At 40.8% G+C, this 17,754-nt stretch overlaps 1 protein-coding gene and 1 pseudogene across 8 annotated transcripts in view; one reads left to right on the top strand and one right to left on the bottom strand.

Annotated features, from left to right (window-relative positions):
* The window catches only part of DCLK1 (doublecortin like kinase 1), a 337,117-nt gene that overhangs the window by 74,336 nt on the left and 245,027 nt on the right, over window positions 1-17,754 (bottom strand). For 4 of the 8 annotated variants that reach the window (XM_029936850.1, XM_029936851.1, XM_029936853.1 and 1 more), the window contains exon 6: window positions 5,981-6,075. In XM_029936850.1, the coding sequence (XP_029792710.1) occupies window positions 5,981-6,075 (95 nt within the window). Of the gene's footprint in view, window positions 1-2,329; window positions 2,412-5,980; window positions 6,076-7,008; window positions 7,242-17,754 lie in introns of those variants that run through there. The other 4 variants (XM_029936857.1, XM_029936858.1, XM_029936856.1 and 1 more) reach the window with 4 other exon arrangements.
* Window positions 16,008-16,379, top strand: LOC115289565 (annotated as a pseudogene).

Raw genomic sequence — 17,754 nt, 5'->3', positions numbered from 1 at the left:
TTCGTATCAATTGGCAATATCTGCCACTTATCCAGAACAAATAGCATTTATTGGACCTTTCTAAGCAGCACTTGTCCCTAAGATTGACAGTGCCGGGAAGCTGAAATTTTTGGAATTTATTTTTGTTCTGGACCATCTGACCCCGCCAGATTTAAGTTAACTGTTCCACTGCTTTCTTTGCATTTTTGACAGTTCAGTCAAATACATACTAATCTTTTATGGACTCAACTGTATTAAGTAATGCATTTTACAAAGACATAACTAGAACAGACACCAGCATAGGCAACTTCACAGATGTTTACTGTTTCAGCTAAAACAAAGCAGCCTTTTGATCTCAGCAGGAGTCTCTGTTCATTTCTATTGGAAACAGTTTTAAAACCTGAAGTCTGGAACAGGTATTATTATGAACTGTTCTTTCAAGATGGAATGATTCAGTTTGCGGTTCGAATAACCTGCCAGAGAAGTGTCTTTCTCTCCAACAGACAGGATAATGAGGCACTAATGATTATAAGGCTACGTTTTCAGATGCTGTTAGATTGCCCGCATTCTTTTTTGCCTTCTTTTGGTTGAAATATTTTATTCACTTGGAAAGTGAGATGGTAACATATGTAACTATAAACCAGATGGTAAAATTTGATAGTTGAGCAATTTATCAAGGAGATAAATTGATAACATTTAAAACAGTATATGACAACTGAATTTCTCTCCATCTTGAATCAAACATTTTGTTTTTAAATTCAGTTTTCAAGTAAAATTTGGAAAAAAATGCAAGGAAAGGCCTCCAAATGGCATCATACATTTTTAATTTATCACCTACTGAGATATATCAAGCCTGTACAATATCAAAACCATGCTTCACAAGTCTTAAATTGTTAGTGTTTGAACTAGTAAAACTAAATGATCACTAGGGTATGGCTTACATACAATAGACCATACACATTAAATTAATTTTTAACATTCAGATTTTAAAATAACTATTTTATGTTTAAGCAAAGCTGACTACGAGTTTTAAAACAGAGGACCAGAAGAGCAGAATTAGTAGGTTAATGTTAAACAGTGGGTTATAATCACAGACTCACTTGGTTTAATACAAAAGGAGTTTTGCATACGAAAATTTTCAAAACATCAGTGAGATCTAGGATTTATCTGAACGGAGCTTTGGATTTGGGAAGGCCTGAATTACAAAGCACCATTTAAGAGAATTTTTCTTTTCACGTGGATTCTTCTTAGCAAAAAAATCCAGCCCCAATTTTTTGAGGTCTGTGTGTTAAAAAAAGAAAAAAGTTTTCTACCTTCAGCCTTTTCACATTTGAAAAATTACATATACAGTTGTAGGGAGGAATTATGTCATTTAAGAGAATTTTGCTTTTCAAATGGATTCTTCTTAGAAAAAAATTTTTAGGTCTGTGTGTTAAAAAAAGGTTTTCTAGCTTCAGCCTTTTCACATTTGAAAAATTACATATATGGTTGTTGGTAAGAATTATGTCATTTAAGAGAATTTTGCTTTTCAAATGGGTTCTTCTCAGAAAAAAATCCAGACCCAATTGTTTTCGGTCTGTGTGTTAAAAAAAAAAAAAAAAGGTTTTCTAGCTTCAGCCTTTTTCACATTTGAAAAATTACATATACGGTTGTTGGGAGGAATTATGTATTTTACAGCAATGCCATTGAACAAGTTCTTCATGTTGATATGTCGTTCAAGCTATATTTATGCTGTTTCCAATGAAAGAGAAGTTTTAAAAATTTTACTAAACAAGAAAAACTAGGAATGTTCCTAAAGCTTATTGTTGGGGTCTTCACGAGGTACGTCCTTGGCAAGAGTGTTTTTCTTCAGACATATTGACCCACAAAATAAGTAGCTTCAACTACTGTCCAAGAAGAAAAAAAATCTATTTGAGCATTTTTATTACTTTGTAGTAGAAGCATCTTTAAAAAATCAGCAATCAAAATTTTAAAAAGAATACAAGAAAAAAAATGTCTGCTAGTTCCATTTTAATTTGCTTAACCAAAAGCACAGGAAAATTGTATCTAAAGATCTCCTTATGATTAAATAAAAACCGTATCTGCAGAAATTATGGCCCCATATTGCTGTATCATTAGCTTGCTCTTACACTCAATATTGGGTCATGTATAAAATTCATCCAAAGCCAGGCCTTGCACAAAAACTCAGATATATCAATCTTCAAGGATTAAGATCATGAATATAAAAGGCCTGTATATTTACTTTCATATGACTTGGGTTCATAATTTCAAGGTATGCAAAACCCTTTTGTGTATTTTGCTGTTAGACTTTTTCTTAGGAAATGTGAAACACCTTCACCCAATCACAAACCATATACATTGCTCCATTGTCTCTTTTACACTGAGTCTCCTACTGAATCCAAATCATCCGAAGAGAGGGGGCGATACAGGTCCTGTAAGATGAAGGGCGGTATAGATTTGTTTATTTGGCTTCCTTGGGTGCCCTGTGGCTCTTAGGAATGGAGCAACACTGAATGAACGTCCTTGGTTTCTAACGTCATCAGACCTTCTAGACTCACCAAATTTGGATAAGAGGAAAGATATATAGCCCCTTGGGTCTGTCAATGCCAACTCCGCTACTATGTGTCTAGGCCATTCTTCTTTGAACATTTCCTTCCCATTCTGGGTAGAAGAGGAATGTGCTTACCTCACAAAAAAGTTTGTTAGAAACCCCAGATGGCAATCAGCGAATTCTGGTCCCAGAGCAGCAACCCAAGTGCTGCATTTGCAAATCGCATAAACCCAATAAAAATTGCCTTTTCAAAATCTTATACTTGGCAGACAGAAAAAAATGCAAGCTTGACCTCCCATTCCCTTCCCGATGCTCTTCCGGTCTCCAGCCACTCACCAATCACCTCTGCTCTTTCTCCCTCCTCCCCTTTCTGCTAGGAGCTCTCTCAGTTGGTAGCCAGGCAACAGATCTGCAGACTGTCTAGAATCCTGGCTTCTTTTCTGTTTTGTACCACCCACTCCTCACATCATCCAACTGATCAGATAATCTACACAAGTCAGCCATGTGGGAGTGTAATGAGGAACTTCATTCAACCTACACAACACAACACATTTCTTCCTGATGTATTAAGAAACAAAACCGGGAAAAGTTCATGGACGGAAAGGATCCTCTTAGATGTGCTTCTGTGACCAGTTAACCACTTTTAGGCTGCAATTTAAATAATAGTGTTTTGGAAAAATAGGGAGGTTTTTTGGTACATTGCCCCCAATGCTTTTATGAAGAAAATATCTGGCATTCAGACTCTTACTGTATATGCCTATTGTAAAATACCAAAAGATGTAACATAAAAATATATTTCTAAAGGAAGGAAAAATGCTGATTAAATCAGCATGATTAGCATAAATAAAACAGATTTCTCTTAATTGTCAAATGTCTCAATATTCCTTTAAAAATTAAAAAAAATCTGTTCCTGTTTTTTTTTTTAAATCGAGGTAGGCAGTGTGTGTATGTGTGTGTGTGTGTGTGTGTGTGTGTTGAGGGGCACAGCCAACTCATTTCCCTGGCCATGTTGCTTGGCAACACAGAAGGAAAAATAGAAGTAGCTACTGTTTTCCAATTTGCAATAAAAAGAGTTAATTTATTCTTTGAAGTATCTTCTTTTAGCACTTGCCATCTTTCACTTATTTCAGTATTTCCTGCATAGGAGTATAGCCAACCATTTAAGAAGAACATTAACCAAATTTGAAACAGGATCAGTTTTTAGGGATATTCTTGGCCCATTTTAACTGGGAGGGGTTTTTGATGCAGTTGCCTCCACACCAAGATGAAAGCTTCTCTTGCAGAAGCGGCTGGAATGTCTCCATGCAAGGACATGGTGCATGGATGGAGGGTGTTCATTTATGGCCTAAATTTAAAAGCCTAGAAACTGAACCATCTCTGGGTTGTCCAGTGCTCTGCTTACAACATGTGTTTAATAAATGTTTTCAGATGACAATAAACCCTTTGTCTCCCTGAAACAAATGGGATTATTTTTCCCCTCTCGCGCAGATGCCTGCATTGGTAGTTTAAATGACACAGTGAAGAATCTATAAGAGAATTACCCCTTATAATAATTTCCCAAAGTGCTGGCAATGTTAATTATAGAAGTCATTGGCCACACAGCCGCTAGACACTGGATAGACATTTTCTGCCTCATTTGGACGAAGTCATAATGACACAGAGAATGCAGAGGGCTGAGGAAGCAAATTCTAGCCTCATTCTACCAACAAAGGGACAGTGGGGCAAAGCACTTTATATCCCCGCAACGCAGGTCTCCACAATAAGCAAGCAGGGAGAGAAGCTCAAACCTGTGGCAGGAATTCTCAGCCCCTATAATTTAATCTCAACAACTCAGTGTGAGCTAAATCCTGAATCTGACTTTAATTTGTTCAAAGGATGAAGAAGGATTACTCTACCATGTGCACTCTCCCAAGTATACACTTCAAAAGAGAGAAAGTTCTATGAAAGAGCACTGTCTGAGCTATCTATGGCTGCCCTTACAGAAGGGGGCCTTGCTGGGTAGCACACACTAGAAAAGAATTGTCCTACTACCCCTTGTTCCATTCAAGGACAGACACTTAAGGGATTAAATGAATTTGGCCAATTCTTGTTTTAGTACTTCACTAATGATACCCGTACTTTAAAATGCCAAATTAGATTGTGGCCAAGAAGAAACCCGTAACGAAAACACTCAGATGGAATAGAGTTATTGGGTTTTCGATCTGGAAAGAGCCTCTTTCTTGTTTTGTTTTGTTTTTTCCAACTGAGACTCGGAGAGGATAACAGACTTATCGAAGGCAACACAGCCATTTAGTAGAGGAGCTAATGCCAAAGCCCAGGCCTCATCAAGTAACCCAAACAAGCCACACCTGATGCCAGAAGAGTCATGGAGAAAGACAGCACACCCTCACACGTGGTGGGCCAGGCGCCAAAGGGACCGGGGACTGACGGAGGCCCCCGCCCTCGCTTTTAGACAGCAGCATGTGGATGCACCCTGGCAGGAGGCCTGAGGAGAAAAGCTCCCGTGCTGGATGCAGTTTAAATTTATGGAACTCAGAAATTTCATTTAAAAGCACATAATAAAAGAAACCAAGCTAAGAACCAGACTTTGAGTCCAAGAAACCATCATAAAACCTCCTAAGAGCACATACTCCTCTCCACCTCGTTTATGAAATCAGGATAGTAAAAGGCCTTCCCTTCCCTCCACTGCACCTTCCTCTCCGCCCCTCTCCACCCTCTTTATTCCTGCCCTGGTATTACCAGAAAAGACAGCCAGGACAGGCTGTGAGGGGTTAGAACAGTAGTTCTTCCCCCTTCCTGAACATGAAGAAGCAACAATCTTTCCAGTAACTTTTTCACTCTGGTCTCCAAGCTCAGTCAACTTCTCCAGTATTACACAAGAAGCCAATAAATAAATAAATAAATAAATAAAGCAAGCAAGTAGTGATGAAAAGGAGAAGGTACTTGATGTGGGTCTCATTCACAAAAACACATGTCGTATGCATCTATGCCTGTGCCATGGACCCTAACCTGCTCGGGACCACCATTCGATGCCATAAAGCAATCCCAATGACAGCCCCCCTCTCCAAAATGGCACTTTTCCATTTCCTTCTGAAGGAAGGTTGATGGTCCATGATGATGTCTAATGAAACTCATTACAACTAAGGAAGCTACAAACCAGTGCCAATAAAGTCTTTGCCCATTCAGGACAAAAAGAGTTGGGTGTTTAAAAGGGAACCAGCAATGGTTTATTGTTGTCAGAGTTAAGATTCGAACAAATTCAGAGAAAATAAAAGCCCTGGGTTCTAGCTAAGAGAAACCACAGCTCCTGTAAGTGACTGGCCACTGGGCACCTCCTGCCCTCACCTGGTCGTTGCCTAGAGACAAGTGGCGCTCTTAGGAGCTGGCGCCCGGGCCATTCTGCACAGAAGCTCAGGCAGTTCTTAAACAAGGAGCTTGCTTATTCCTTACCCTCTGCTTCCGCAGGCTTCCCGGGCTGGTGGGTGATGGGCTTGGTGACTTGCCAGAGCGCGGAGTAGACAGCTGACTACCAGGGGTTCCATTAACTAGAATCAAAGTATCACAGAGAGAAAACAATTGCTTATTAAAATTTTTTCATGACAAATCATCTTCTCAGAGAAGCAAACAATTATAAATGGACGTCTGTCAGAATTCCAGACCTCCTTTTATCTGTAGTCCTGAGAAGCAGCATTAGTGAGTAACCCTCTTCAGAAATTCACTGTTTTGCTAATCCTGTGTTAAATATAGCATAAGGCTACATAAAAATCTTTAAAAATGTACTTTTGACAACTTTCCTGAAGAACTTGTTAAACGGTGCCTTTAATTGTGTTGATAGATTTTGGACACGTGCTTAAGGTCCTGAGACACTTTCCGTGGGATTCATCCTTAATTCTGTACTTTAGCTTCTGGGTACCACCCAGGAGGGGTAAATATTAGCACAGCTCACAAGTGATATTCCCCGTGCCCTGTTAAAAGAGATCACTATCTTTTTACAGTTAAGAACTTGCTTCTAGAAGTTCCTGCATCCACTTGTGCCCTGCACATCCCTCTGGTCTAACTCTGAAGGACCTGTCTTCACAGGACAAACTAATTGGCACAGAGCTCAGGAACTCCTCACAGTTTGTCTTTATTGCGGCTGAAAATAAAATCTGCTTTCTGATAGGTTTAAATCACCAGAATTCTCCAGGTCTCTGAAGACTTATACCACATTATCACTAAATGCAATCAAAGTCACAGAACGCAAGTAAGCAATCGCTTCTCTGAATAACATCACCTCTAGGAACTGATAACACACTTTAGAGACACGACTTTATAAAGATATAGAAGGTGGCCACTATCTTACCCATAAACACGACAACATTTTCACATGTTTTACATCCACAGTCAATGGAGTAGAATTTGCAATGAGATACACACACATTCTTGAGGGTGCACAAAAACATTTTCCATGAAGGATAGCAAGAATGCATTTAACTTACCTTCTATGAGTTCTAACATGGACACAGTCTTAGTGTTTAACCTGGCAAAATCAAGAGGCGAAATCCCTTCTCAGCACTAAGCCAAGCACCCGCGGAACTGGGAAGCAGTTGGATTAGTTAAGGATGGCTAAAGGCTGCTCCCAGAGCAGGCTGAATGAGATGCAGGATTCATCAGCAGATGCCTTTTCTGCGTAAGGCTGACGTCTTCCAAGCAGCAGTGGGAGGTGCGGGTTCTGTCTTAGGCTATATCAAAGGTGTCAATTAAGCCTCATGCCAAAGCAGAGCCACGGCAACCCCACCCCCGACACCACTAACTCCCGGAAGCGGAGCCCTTTCGGTATTTTGCTCTGAATCATAATGAAGTGCCTCGGGAGGGGGGGGGGGGCAAGTGGCCCAGTGACTCATCCGAAAATCATAATGACAATAACTTCTAAAACCTGGTGAGTACCTCGTAATAAGGACACCCTCACAAAATTCGGTGGCTCAGTGCAATGTTTACTGGTTTCCCACAATGTTTGCATAAAAACTTAGCACCCAGGAGAGTGGGAAGCTCCCTGTTTTGTCATCTTCTCTAAAGACCTTTAAAAAATGTCACATAACCCATGCTGCTCTAATGTGTAGCCTTGCCCTTGAAATGTATTTGGTGACTCCTTCTAAACAACAATTTTTGGGGGGGTGCACACTGAAGTCAGAAGCAATGCTTTCATGGGCTTGCATTCAACATCCGGTCTTTGCTGAATGAGCATGGGGTCAGGCCTTTTCACTGGACTTCACGCCACTGGCCTCTCTAGGGAAGGCTCTGAAATAGGTAAGAACTAAGGAACCGTGGGCAGAGGCAGAATCTACAATGAAGAAGGCCAGAGGTCCCCTAGGGGCTAACAGGAAGACAAGTTTTAGGATCCTAATATTTTCTTTGTCCACTTTTCCACTTTACATGTCTATGTCACACCTAAAGGCTACACAGACTGGGAAAAAAGAGCAAAAAGCTACACAGATTGGGAAAAAAGGGCAAATGGGGAAGCAAAAAAGTATTAACATTTCTTTTTACTTTTGATTCAGTAATTTTATTAAGCTGATGGAAAATAAAGAAAAAGAGAAAGTGGACTCCTTGAAGGACTGCCTTAGCCTTTTTAAAAAGCAAAACAGAATTGCAACATGACTGCATTTGGTAAGTACCTGTTATGAGTGCATCGCAGTTTATTAAAGACTTACTTTCTAGGGACCAGTTAATGCATTTAAACCTTCTACATAAGTATTTATAAGCATATATGCATACATTAGCTCATTTAATGCTTACAAAAATTCTATGAGGCAGGCAGTATTATTTCCAAGAAAAGGAAACTGAGGCATAAAATGATAAACAACATCACTAGCAAATATGGGGGCAGAGCCCCAAATCTAACCAAGACAACCAGAATCTGCACTCTTCACCACCACATTCCCTACGCCCTGCTAGCCTACAGGAAAACCAGGCAACTAAGCTAGTAATCACAATAAAGTACTTTGAGGAAGGCTGTCTTGAGGGTTGCTACTGAACTCCTAACTACGGGGTCAAAGTTGCCCTACACCCTAGAGAGAGAGTAACGGGTAATGAAATCGAACCCAAGTATTAGTGCCATTTTGCAGGTGAAAGAGGGTAAGGTACAAGGAAGGAAAGGGTTCCAAGGCAAGGAAGGGGACCACCAGTTTTGTGCTGGATGTGCAGGAGGGAGCAGGGTAGTGCACTGAAAAGACCTAAATAGGTAGAGGGGTCACATAATGCAAGGCTTTACAGTTGATGTTAAGGAGTCTGATTTTTATCCAAAGGGCAATGATAAGCTCTTGAATGATGTTAAGCGGGAGCAGGGGATCCGATCTGTATTTTTAAAAGTTCTCAAGAGCTCTTGCCTGTCAAGAACAGATTAGGGGAGAATAATAACGGGCTCAGGAATATCCCTACGGAAATGGGTAGGCAGAAGGGAGTGTGGCACAGTAAGTGTCCTGTGGTCAGAGAGATAGGGTGGCTGGGTGAAGGGTGCTGCAGTAAAGGTAAATGGAAATATTCTGGGGAGATTTCAGAGGTTCAAAACTATAGTACGTATTGAGGGGATTGAGACAAGAAGAGGGGGAACAAGTTTGGAAGGACAGAGAATTTGGGTGTGTCAGATGAAACATCTTCTATGACATCAATTCCGCAGCATAAGTGGGTATAATTTTTCCTATTGTACATGAAGTAATTTGCCCAAAATGAACAGCTGGAAGGGGACAGAGCTAGAACTGGATCTCATTTATGTCTTCTCAAAGAACCGCACACTTCCCCATGAGCGCCTGTCCTGACACCTCAAGATGTGTCCAGAATTTGCGTTCCCTGTCTGCAGGGCTAAGGACCCTAGGTTCCTTTCTTGATCACTGGGGTGCCTCCTTCATTTAAAGCCACTGACTCAAAGCTTCTGCTTGTGTTGCCATCTCTCTGGAAAAATAGAGCTCAAGTGCCAAACAAGCCATTTCCAATCAAACATTTTTGGAATACAACCTGCTTGAATGTTGGGAAAGGCTTGTGTTCTTAGGGTCAGAGTTCTATTCAGACTCTTCCTCTTGGCCACCGAGAAAGCATTAGCAACTTCTTAAAGTGGTTCTGGACATCCAGACAGTATCACACACCTTATTGTTGAATCACTGCTGGAATACATAATTTTATTTCCTAAGTAAGTCTGACACATGTATTGAGTTCAGTTGTTTCTTGTCCTGTGAAGAAGTCTCTGAATGCCAGCAAAAAGGGCTTTGTCACCCATTTAATAGAATTTATTAAAATTCAAGTAACAAATGGGATTACTTTACAGAGTAAAGTATTGCTTGATTAAAGGATTCTGTATTTCGAATGGAAAAAAATGGTTGTTTTTAAATGGCCAAGCAGGTCTAATGATTAATTATTTTAATGTGAAAGAAACTATGTCTGAATTACGGAAGGACTCATAAGATCCACTGCCTTGCACCCAGCTATGGTTTTGTTTACTAGATCGATTGGGCTACATTTCCCTTAAATCCTGTATCCTTTTCTCTACTTGTTACTTCCTGAAGGAGAAGTGCTAAACTTTAGGCTGGATTATTCACAGCTCCCATTATGATCCGTCACATACCCGGCCACCAAAGAGCTGTGTACAAAATCTGTGGAGGTGTCTTTAAAAATCCCTAGTTTGTATCCCTGTCTTTTATCCACTTGGGCCATCACCTAAGCCCATCAGGAACACAACAGCACTAACCGGTCACAGGACATGACTCCTCATAAAGGATCCGGCCTCACCTTTTCCTTTATCATTTCAAACAGATGACCCTACTCTATTTTACTCACGGAAGCCATAATTCAGAGCTCTATAATCAATCAGTCCGCACACACACAGCGTACACCATAAACTTACTATGTGCCTGACTCTATTGGTCTCTGTCTCCCAACTTGTAACTGAATATGAACATTATGAAAAAATCCCAGGATCCGGGAATACTTGGCTTACCTTGACTAATTGCACCTTTCAAATGACTAGGTGCAAGTGTATATTAGTTTAGCAGTGCCTTTGTAAACTTAAAGAGTTTCTTCTTTTTATAGTTTCATTCCTAGAAGTCTCAGACCACATGTGGAAGCTAAAGGTTTAAATGTCTCATACTGGTCCTGAAATCAGAGCAGCGTCCAAACAAAACTATCTAATTACAAGGTAACTTTTTAGACATGAAAATCTACCTTGTCCTTTCCCAACCTCCTTTCTGCACTTAAGGTGGTTCTTTTATTTATGATGCTACACTTGCAGCGATGAGAGGAGAGAGCATGTCTGCATACACATGAGGGTCCAGTTACGTATTCAGAGGGTAGTGATTCAGGCATGTTGTTGGTGCTATTTGACTGCTTGCCTTAGACTCTACCTCATCCCTGATCATAGAGGAGGCTGTAGATAAATCCCTTTTCCCAGCCCTTGTCCATTGCTTGCCACGTTACGGATTAGAAGAAGGAAAAAAAAAAAAAAAAAAAAAGAAGCAGCAAAAAGCAGATGGAGTCAGACGAGGCCAAGAGAAAACAGTCAGCTACCTAATGGGGTGGGGGTGGGGGACTCTCACGGAAAGATGCGTTTTCTTAGTCCTGTCTTCACAGATGATCAACGTATAAGTAAGGTGGAACTCTGAATTTCCCCATTTGTCTACATTTTCTTCTTAAATTGAGTCAATGAATACAATTCAAAGGGACTGTCTACTAAGAATAATAGGAACTGGCCCATGAAGGCACATTTTTGTTGTAGGGACACAGAAACTGTGGGGCTGCAGGGAGGGACCTGGCTCTATGAATTAATTTTTTAAATAAATATTTACAAAATGGTCCTTGAACACCAGGAAACCTATGCAACTTGAGCAGATTCCAGTATTTCTCAATTCACTCATCTGGTCAATTTGCTCATCTGGTCAATCTACCTAGTAGTAGGTAATGAGGGTTATCTGGTAGAAATTTAAATTAATTCATAAGATAAAACACAAGTCTGGAGGAGAAGTGGGAGACTGAGCTGGAAAGGAAGACGGGTGCCAAATCAAGATCGTTTTTTTATATGAGAATAAGAAGTTCAGACGTTTTGGAGAGACAGTAAGTAGTGGCAGCAAGTCTGACATCAGTGTGCGGGGCAGATGTAAGGGCGGAGGATAGCAGCGGCAGGAAGAGGTCGCCTTGCAAGCGGTCTTTAGCCTGTGAGAAACCGGAGTCTTGGAACAGCACTGCAAAGGGGGAGCCAGGAAGACTGGGGACAAACAATGTAGAAGGGGAGGGGGAAAAGGAGTCAAAGATGATTTCGGGGGGAAAAGGAGAAAAAAAATTGAATTTGATAACAAAACAGGATCACCTGGATACCTCTGGTTTATAATTATGAAAATGTGTTAACTGTTATCTCAGAACAGGCTCTGATTATTGCGAGGGAATTGGGCACGGAGGGCACCTTGGATCAGGGTGGATGAGGGTCCTGGGACTGAAGGGCACTGCAGCCCCTAAGGTCCCCATGTGGCTGCTTTGCCCTTATCCTACTGGGAATTGCAGTACCTACGGCCTCCCTTTTGAGTTGAGCCTGGGGGTCAGCCCTGGAGCAGTTCCACAGTGACCCACCCCCCACCAGGGACAACATGTCCAGAGGATACTCCCCTTCCATCTGGGCTTGCCTGCTGAAATGGAGCTTTCCCACGTCACCAGCGGTGTCCTCACTGCCTCATCCTGTGACCTCCCCTCAGTCCTCATGCTCCCGCACTTAACATCAGATATTTCTGGCCTCTCCCTTCATCTTGAAACTTTCCACCCTTTGACTTCTGTCATGGTTCTCCCGCCTCTTCTAATGTGTTCTGATAACTGAAGACGCTCACCATGCTTCCGTGACCATCCTTACTCTACAAACTTCTCACTGGGGTAGAGGGAGAGGCATCCTACACATCTATTATTTAAATCATACTATATGCCAGGGTCTCCCAAATATACACTATTGGCTCAAATCTGACTTAAACACAGTTACTTATTCCTAATTGCCTACTGATGTTTCTACACTCCACATGTCTGAAAAGTACTCATTCCCTACCACTCCTTTCCTCGCCCCTCAAACCTGCTCCTCATTTCTGAGTCCTCTCTCCTCTTCTGGCCCCCATATCCAGTTAAATTCCTGGTTCATGGCCTTTTCAAAGTCCACTCCATTCCTACTATTGTTGTTTGAATTTTGGCCTGACAATTTCTTTCCGGGATGACTGCAGTGGCCTCGTGGAGCCTTCTGTGGGCCTTGGCCATTCTGTGCAGCTTCCCTCCCTACCACCACACCACGATTTCTAAAAATCCACGAAAACTAAAATCATGGTCTTCCATTAAATTCTCTGTCACCCCCCAATACCTACAAGAAAAATATGCCTCTGTTGGCCTGTGCAATGACTAATGTGGCCACCACCTTCTTCTCCAACCCTTTCCTCAAATCTATCATTCGTGACTTTATAACTGTCCTTAAATATGCCATATAAATTCATTCTTTTGTGCCTTACCTCTAGGGTGAGAAGGCCCACCTGGCCCTTCTTATCCTGGAAGGATCCTCAAGTCCCAATTTGTAATTCCTTTTCTCATGGAAGTTTTCCCTGACCCCATTAATGAGATTTAACCCCTTCTACCTCTGGGCTGTCATGGCACTTTCTACACAATTACAGTAAGTGGTGTGTGTGTGTGTGTGTGTGTGTGTGTGTATGTTTATCTCCCAACTTGAAAGCAAGAATATAAGCAACTTGAAGACAAGAACTGTGGTTTAATCGTTTTCATATCCTTGGGACTTAATACAGGCCTGGAACACAGCAGATGCTCAGGAACTGTTTAATTAATACAAGGCATTTACAATGAGGAGTTCATAAAGGGAGCTGATGTAGGGTGCTGCCTGCCCCCCATAGACAGTCAAGATACGGGGTCAAGATAATGTTTCAAAGCTTTGCAAAGCACCTTTGGATATACCACCTGCTGAGGGTGAGCACTAGAAGGAATTGATGGGTGCAGGGAAAGAGAACTGAGCTTTATATGCAACAAAAAATTCTAAAAAACACAAGAGATGAATCATCAGCCCCCTTGATCTTCTTGGTGCATTTTGTTTTCAAGAATTCCCTTGGAACCCCAAAGCATCAAAGATCTTCCATAGAATGTATAAGGTGAAATCTACATTATAGGACAAGCCTGAGCTAAGAAAAATATAATAGCTATAAATCTTCCTTCGAAGGTGCTTGATATAAATCAGAAAAGTTGACATATTGGACTAGAAAGCTGATTAAAATTCTCTTTGCTTCCCAGCTTTGATTCCTGTCTTATCTGCATATGTTGCATAAAATATTTTTACATAACTGTAAAAAAGGAGAATTTGAATAGCATAAATAAGAAAACTGCGGGATTTCCAGAGTCCCATACAAGTGAGTGTTAAGCCTGGGGAGAAGGGAATGGTGTTTCAGTCATAGTAGAAGGTCATTGACTAAGTCACCCAGCTTTTCCTGATGTCAAATGTTCACCCTTGGATCTCCTGCACCCAGCATTCCTGGTCAATGGTGGATTCTTAGTGCATATTGAGTGAATGGATACTTGCCAAGAGTATTTCTACTTTGGACTATAAATGTCTGAAGGACAAGAAAGTCCATCAGCTCATGCTTGAATTGGCACCCACTGAGGGCTCAATTATCTTTGCCATGGCAACAATAAAAAGTTGACCATCCATTTAAACAGGCATAAAAACTCTAAACCAAACAAAAAACCCCAAAGTTCTTCTAAGTGGTCCCAGGAAAAGATAAAAATTTTGAAATCTGTAACTTTTAAGGAGGACTGCAGCAATGAAAATTCAAGATAGGTGACTGTGATTTTCTTACACTTTTAACATTAAGAAAATAATATAAAGCAAAACTAAACTTTATCCATTTTTATTGAGATAAATTTAGTGTATATTATACTCGTATTTTGGAGATATTTTGTTATAACTTCCTTGTAGAGATAAGGGAATTTTTAAAAAGAATTTCACTTTTAAATTACACATTTTATGAAAGTCTGTGTTCCAAAGATAAACACATATGAATAAAGATTCAACCCATATTAAACGCTCTTTATGATACTCTTAAATATTCTCATTTCTTTAAAAAAGCAACTAAAAACTATTTTTCCCATTTCTTAGTGATAACTGCATTCAATGTCTTGGCACACAATTGTCTGGGGGGCTCATTATTCTTCTTGTGTGTCATTAAGGCTTCTGGTCTCTCTCTCTGTCTCTCCCTCTCTCTCTCTCTTCTTGTTTTTTATTTTTTTCATTCCAATTGCCTTTTTGGACTCTCTTTGATAAGGAGATTAATTATAATTCATCAGGTATATGAATTATGTTATCTATAAATTATTTAGGGGACTTGACCTGTATGTTTCTTGAGAACAGGGGCTGTTTCTTTCATCTGTGCATCATTACTGCCTAGGAAAGGCCTGACACCAGCAGATCTGCCCTTGATATTTCTGAACGTGTAAATCACATTAATAAGTCACCTCTAGCCTTCTTTTAGTTCCAAGAAGAAGAATGAGTAAGGGATGAAGAGAAGATCTAGAGGGGATACTCATTCTTGTTCTAATACCGACTTACAAAGGAAAGGCTCTGTCTACCACTGACCGTACATCAGTTGGTCAGTTGGGAGTGAATCATTTTACCTCTGGGATGCTGAGACCTGGGGCTAATACTTAGGTTTCCATTACAAAGTGTTATGATGTTGCAAATTGCAGTGTTAAACCAGGTACCGTATTAGTTATCTCCTGGAAATCAAATCTTTAATAAACAGAGGTGAAGAAATAGGTATCAAGAATGGCCGGCCTGCATTGTCTAGAGCACAGAAGCCCCTGGTTCAGCCCTGAGCTGCACTGTTACCTCTGTCACTCAGGGCTGCGCTGTGACCTCTGTCACTCCGGGTCAAGCAGCTCCCCCAGCCCTGACTGCTTCCTCAAGCAGACTGGGGGTGCCCGGGTGGCTCAGTTGGTTGAGAATCCAACTTTGGCTCAGATCACGATCTTGCAGCTTGTGGGCTCAAGCCCTGCATCGATCAGGCTCTGTGCTGACAGTTCAGAACCTGGAGCCTGCTTTGGATTCTTTGTCTCCTTCTCTCTCTGCCCCTCCCCTGCTTGCACTCTGTCTCTCTCAAAATATACACATTTAAAAAAACATCTTAAACACTTAAAAAATGAAAAAAAATAAGAACAGACTATATTATTATATAACAATAATATCATGTCTTGATTGTAATTGGAAGACAGGAGAATTGAAAAACATCAAAGAGATAAAAATCCCATGTAAATTCAGATGGCCTTTAAAGTTAACAATTTTCTCATGAACAGCAGCATAACATGAAAACTTAGCAAATCTTAACCTTATACCATGCTCTAATCTCTGTATAATGTAGGAAGATGAATATTGAAAGCAGAAATTGAACTGAAGTAGAAATGATTTCAGGCTTTTCTCTTTCCGCCATCTGGGAACCTGTGGAGGCCTGCTGGGAACAGGACTCCTGAAACGACAAATATGTCTGGAAGGCTGGGGTCCAAAGCCATTTTCGCTGGCTACAAGCGGGGTCTTCGGAACCAGAGGGAGCACACAGCTCTTCTTAAAATTGAAGGTGTTTATGCCCGAGATGAAACTGAGTTCTTCTTAGGCAAGAGATGTGCTTGTGTGTACAAAGCAAAAAACAACACAGTGACTCCTGATGGCAAACCGAATAAAACTAGAGTCATCTGGGGAAAAGTAACTCGTGCTCATGGAAACAGTGGCATGGTTCGTGCCAAAATCCGAAGCAACCTTCCTGCTAAAGCCATTGGCCACAGAATCTGTCTGATGCTGTACTCTTCAAGGATTTAAACTAACTGAAAGGTAAATAAATAAAGGTGTAGATTCGTTCTCTTGTAAAAAAAAATAAAAGGAAAGAAATGATTTCAAACTTTAAGTTAATACTATAGGGGGAAAACAAAGATTCTTTAATGTTAGAAAGTCATGTTCATGATGTTTGGGGGCAACAGCAAGGGGTTAGAGGAATGAAAGTAAAATTATTCACATTCTAGTCTCTATGACTTATAAAAAACAGGGAACAGGCTATTTTAAGAAAATGGTGATGTGGGTGCCTGGGTGGCTCAGTCACTTAAGAGTACAACTTCAGCTCGCATCATGAACTCAAGGCTCATGGGTTCGAGTCCTGTATTGGGCTCTGTGCTGACAGCTGGGAGCCTGGAGCCTGCTTCGGACTCTGTGTCTCCCTCTCTCTCCATCCCTCACCCCAGCTCTCTCTCTCAAAAATAAATAAACATTTAAAAAAATTTCAGTGGCGCTTGGGTGGATCACTTGGTTAAGCGTCCAATTTAGGGTCTGGTCATGATCTCGTGGTTCATGGGTTCAAGCCCTGTGCTGACATCTCAGAGCCTGAAGCCTGTTTCAGATTCTGTGTGTCTCTATCTCTCTGCCCCTTCCCAACTCACTCTCTGTCTCTCTCTGTCTCAAAACTAAACACCGAAAATTTTTTTTAGTTAAAATAAAAGGACATGGTGATGCAATTAATATACTGCTCTCTCCACTGGTTTTAAAAGCCATATGTGGGTGGAGATGGGCGTCTTAGGCTAGCCCAGTAGAGGGGATTGAGGCAAGCACTCCTCTGATCCCCACAGCTGTGTTTGCCCAGAAAAGAAATGGAAATACCACTGGCCTGCCTAAACTCTGGGCTTAGATGCCAGGGAAGGAGAGTGGTCTTTGGGACATTCACATAATCGACAATTTTGTGACTGGGTATTGCTGCTCTATAAACCCTCTCTATAGAAATATCATCCAGAGAAAGGTGAAAAGATTTGGTAGCAAATCAGAATCAAGAGACAGTCATTGCATATCAATTAGCTGTTATATAACCAAGGAATAGTTAAATGGAATACTTTCTAAAACAAAATGAAGGAAGTTGAAAATTTTTCACGTGTAAAAGTCTCACGTTAAATGAAATGCAATCAGTGCCATTTAATTAATTTTGATGTAGAGGTTAAGGATACTTTGAATTAAATTTAATTTTGGAATGGACTTGGATTCCACTTTCTTTTATGGAAATGATACTACCCAGCATGGCACACTATCACAAATTCCAAGTTAGTGCTGCTCAAGTCAACCAGATTTTCACTAGAATTCAAAGAACTCAAGAAAACAGTAGAAAACTGAAATGCTTGTTTGAAGCAATCTATTGATTTTGAGGCAATGCATCCTA

This window comes from Suricata suricatta, chromosome 4 (assembly GCF_006229205.1).
Source record: "Suricata suricatta isolate VVHF042 chromosome 4, meerkat_22Aug2017_6uvM2_HiC, whole genome shotgun sequence".
Taxonomy (NCBI): domain Eukaryota; kingdom Metazoa; phylum Chordata; class Mammalia; order Carnivora; family Herpestidae; genus Suricata; species Suricata suricatta.
The sequence above is the reverse complement of the archived record's forward strand: the minus strand, read 5'-3'. Positions and strand labels throughout refer to the sequence as shown.